This window comes from Amblyomma maculatum, chromosome 1 (genome assembly GCF_055883805.1).
Source record: "Amblyomma maculatum isolate TAMU_Amacu chromosome 1, ASM5588380v1, whole genome shotgun sequence".
NCBI classification, from domain to species: domain Eukaryota; kingdom Metazoa; phylum Arthropoda; class Arachnida; order Ixodida; family Ixodidae; genus Amblyomma; species Amblyomma maculatum.
The window spans coordinates 390,649,616-390,654,129 of record NC_139344.1 but is presented as its reverse complement, the minus strand read 5'-3'; the positions used below and the strand labels follow the sequence as shown (position 1 = coordinate 390,654,129).

The 4,514-nt window shown below is 47.9% G+C and overlaps 1 protein-coding gene across 1 annotated transcript; it reads right to left on the bottom strand.

The window, feature by feature from the left end:
- Window positions 1-1,255: 1,255 nt before the first annotated feature.
- LOC146208528 (cuticle protein 10.9-like) lies at window positions 1,256-3,806 on the bottom strand. Its single transcript, XM_084587289.1, has 3 exons — window positions 3,745-3,806; window positions 3,001-3,078; window positions 1,256-2,695 (listed from the first exon to the last, which is right to left on the bottom strand). The coding sequence occupies exons 1-3, from the start codon at window positions 3,751-3,753 to the stop codon at window positions 2,321-2,323; spliced, it is 462 nt and encodes a 153-aa protein (XP_084443415.1). The 5' UTR covers window positions 3,754-3,806; the 3' UTR covers window positions 1,256-2,320.
- Window positions 3,807-4,514: the final 708 nt, after the last annotated feature.

The window sequence follows — 4,514 nt, the reverse complement described above, 5'->3', positions numbered from 1 at the left end:
TGTGAAATTGTGGTGCTAATTAGGGTAAACAATGAGTGCTAATTTGTACACAATTAGTGCAAAACATTTCGTGTTCACTAAGTAGCCTCAATTAGCACATAATAAGTGATATCTAATTAGTGTTAATTTGTACCCAGTTAGTTCTAACTGATTATTGTGGTTAGTCCAGTTAGTAGTAACTGATACCTAGCAAATGTGTACGGTTATTGTTTGGACAGCATGAGCCATTAAAGGCTTTCCCCTTAAAACTGCTCTTATATAGCCGAAGCAGTAGTTCCACTGATCCTCTGCGCTTACAGTATTTTACGGACACTTTAGAAACAGTCTAGGTCATCGCTCTTGCAACGCCGTTGCATAAATGAGGCAGACACGACACCCCGCAATGAGACACCCGTCCTCAAGAGCGTACATCAGTAAATTATAAATGCTTTAAGTCACTCACTCTGAAGTATAGAGCCTTCGCGCTGCAATATTTGTCGTTTGTTTTGGAGATTTCGATGCTCACTAAGAGTTGCCAATCGCTCAGACATAAATTGCCTTTTCAAGTCCTGCCGCATAATCCAGGAAGCAAACATGGGTGTCTACTAGAGATTCCCAATATTTACTACAAATTGAAATTGCAGCTACAGTTTAGAAATCTTGCGTTGAAGCCAGCTGGGCTGGTCAAATAATGCACACGTTACCGCTGCTTGACGTGTTAAGTATGCGTTGAAACCTTGCACTATCTGCAGATATGAATGAGAAACCTCAATTGCGAGTGAAATGCACGTGTCAATTTAAAGGCTACACTAGCCAGAGGTTATAGAAGAAGAAAGTAGAAGAGCTGCTTAGCCTGATAGAAACTAGTAACTACAACTAGTCTGCTAGCTACTGGAGCTGATGGGAAAGGCCGGCGAACTGTGCAATAGAAGGAAGGAGCTTACAAAGCAAAAGTATGAGTGGCAGATTGAGGCTGATGCGAATATTGTGTAATATGTGCTTTTGAAAGACGGTGATGCCGCCACTAATTATTTCCTTGGTCGCACATAAAGTTAAGCACCTTGATAAAAAAAAAAACAAATATCAAAACCTACTCTTATGCATGCTGGTTTACAGGGGCTAATAAAAGCTGGCTTATTATTTCATATCTAGCTGCTCTGGTGCTAGCACTTCTAGATAAATTCTGCAGTAAGTTGAAAGTTTCAAAAAAAGAATCTGAGCACAGTGACTTACTTATAGCTGTACTAGAATGATTCGCATGTGCTACTGCTTGCTGTTTCAAACAGGGCTTGCTTTCAGTTTTATTTTGCTGTTCATGAAACCAGTACAAAGAACATACAAGTGCACACAAACTAGTTAGAGGAACACTGGACTGTGACGTATAGACGAGTACACATAACGAGCAAGGCGTACGTACTAGTTAGGTGCTGAATTGTCTAGTGCCGACTACCCCTATCGAGACATTGCACACATCGACAGGCCTATCATAACCGTCATATAGTGGAATGTTTCAGTGTTATAAAAGAGGCGTTAAATAAAGAAAGCTTGAAAAGAAAAGAGAAGGGAAGGAACGCGGCTTTCTACAATTAGGTGACCCGCAAATGTTACTCAAAGCTGGCTTGTGTGTTAGGCATGAGTGAGAAGAAGCCCTGAGAGGGGGTTAAGAGAGCCGCCCCACCCACACCGAAGAAAGCGATCGGGCAACTTCCGTGTAAAGAACGGGAACTGGGCAACGCGCGCTAATTTGTTTGCATAGCTAGGAAGAAGTATTTAAAGAAAAAAAAAAGGACAACGGTGGTCTGAACAAATACTAGATTGCACGAGGCCACGGGAACACAGAGACAAACACAGGACATTGTAAACGACAATAAAGATTCCATGTTCTGGCTTCAGGACGTTACAAAACGAAGATGGCAGTTTTCAAATCCAGATGCGAAGCAACCGCAGACCTAATCGATTTCTTCTATTACGCGACCACCTGTCGGCACCGAAGAAACGCCCAGGGCGGCCACTCCACTACAGGAAGCGACGGATACGTATACTTTCTCTTTTTAAAGATATATCTGAATAAGAACCTAGAGTCTCACGACGTGGCTTGCACGACGACGCCTGGTTCGAATGGGTAGATGGTCTCTGACGAGGAAACCTGACGAGGGGTGCAGATTGCACTGCAATTGAGCAGACATAAATAGGTAGAGATAGCCGTTTCGCCTCGCTCATGGGTCGCCGCTGGCCACGAGGTGGTGTTGGGACCGACACGAGCTTCATGGTCTGCACCGCAGACCGCGAAGTGCGTCGCAGCCAGTGCTCCGACAGGAGCGAGCGCTCGTAGGTAATCTGTTTAGGCCTTGGACTTGAATCCACCGGAAGCGAGGAGACGGAGACGCTCGGGCTCGGCGGCGTGGGCGGCGTCAGGGCCGGACAGGGCGCTGGAGGTGATGGTGGCGTCAGCTGGGTTGTTGGACTCGGTACCCTGCTCGTTGGTGACGATCTCGGGGTGGAAGCCAGTCTCGTCGGCGGTGTAACGGACGGTCCTCTGGCGGCCATCGGCAAGGGTCAGGGTGTAGCTACCGGTAACACGGCCCTGGCCATCGCCGCTCTCCTCGTGGGTGTGGGTTCCCTCCTCGGTGGAAGACTCGTGCTTGAAGGAGTATGGGATTGGCTGGCTCAGGGGGTCATCGGAGGTGAGGACGGCACGGGCGAAGGTCTGGGCGGCCTGTCACGCGTTGGTGGAAAAAAGATGAAGAGTCACTCCCAAAATCTCTGCGATTGCCCGCCATTTGATTTTACAAATTTTACCTTTGCAAAAACAATAATATTGTACCGCTGGCAAACGACCTAAGGTGTACGCTCTTGCATGGGACTCGGTGATTAGAACGATTGTGCAGCTTATGTGTGCTGTTCATACCAAAGAAATGATTGTAAACAATTTCATTTTTTTTTTCCTTAACGATCTCTCGAGTAAAAACTTTTATCAGCTCTACCTGGCGCATTATTCGCCTTAAAAGACGGGGTACTTACAGTGTCGAGGTCGCCTTCGGCGTTGAACCTCACTGGAACAGCCTGGACGGCAACAGCCAGAGCAAGGATGGCGGCGACCTGCAGAGCAGAAATGAATAGCCGTTTCGAGCCTGTTGCACGTCAATAAATGCCAGAAGGTATGCAACTGTCACTGACAAGGCAGCTGATTTTAGTTCGTCGTTTTGCGCAACTCTACATTTACTTCCTCTTATACTAGTGACGTGATGAGGATACTCAATCCTAAGATCAACTCTTCCTCTTCAACATTAGCCAGAGTTATTGACCAGCTTTCTTGACCAAAAATCATGCCACTATGATACGTGAAAGCTAGTCCCCAGCATATGCAGTCATAAATGATAATCACTATAGCTACTTCACTTCAATAAGCAGTGCTTTAGGAGCTATCCACAAATCCGTCCTTATTAACGGAGATTCCATAGGGCGCCAGGAAGTTCAGAGGCTTCCGCATTGCTAATTTTAAGACCTCTCTCGTGCACTAAACATACAAAATGCGTCGCGAATCCTTTTCATTATTCTTGAGCTGTTTTCAAGATATCCCGGTGGTCCGTGGCATTCTCGGTGGAACACGGAAACGGCGGGGTGGAACAAAGAAATCGTGAAAGCCGATGCCGGGGCGTGACTATTGCGAAAAGTCCTCCTCGAGCTCTGCTACCGTCTTCTCTCTTCGCTTCCATTCAGCCCGTACGCCGTCATCACGAGAGGTCGTTGTGGGGGGGCCCTTACCTTGATCATCTTGCCGGAGTGAAGGTGCAGCTAGCTGTTTCCACGAGAAGAGGAGAGCAAAGTGAAGTGGTGATGACCTGTACGTACCGGACAGCTGCTTTTATACCCGGTGCTCGAAGGATCCCCGCGTCGTCCACGCGGTCCAATCCTAGCCGGTCACGTGACACAAAGCCAGAGGCACTGGCGTCCACTCGTGCTGCAGCGTTTACCAGTTTCTTCTCGCCTCCTTTTCACTCAACTCCGCATCTTTTTCCGCCGACTTCTTTTATTTTAATTTTGTGCTTATCCCCCAACTCTCTTAATTTCTAGAGGGAAGTAAAAAAGGCGCGCTTTTTCATCTGCGCTTTTCTTTTCTCTCGCTCTCGGAAGAAGCACCAAGCGTCTTCCACCTCAGGAACAACCAGTTCATTTCATTCAAGGCTTTTTTGTTTTAGTCCAGTTTTGCCGGATGCCCCCTTGGACAGACGCATCGCGCGCGTGCACGTATACCCATGCCATCTTCCCCACGTGCCTCTCTCCCTCTCTCCGCTTTCCCCTGTCTCTGCGCTTTGCCAATGCGTCTCCGCGACACGCGGCTACTAGCTTCAAATCGTATTCCGTTGGCGCATCTGCAAAAGGTATTGGATGGCCTTTATCGGGCGCTTTAATCTTGCCGTGTCCGCGCAGCTGAGAGATGATTCTGGTTGGCCTCGAATTGACCGACCGCCCCGCGACCACCACCACTGCACGCACACAGCGGAAAGTCGAATTTCTACACGCGGACACGGCTG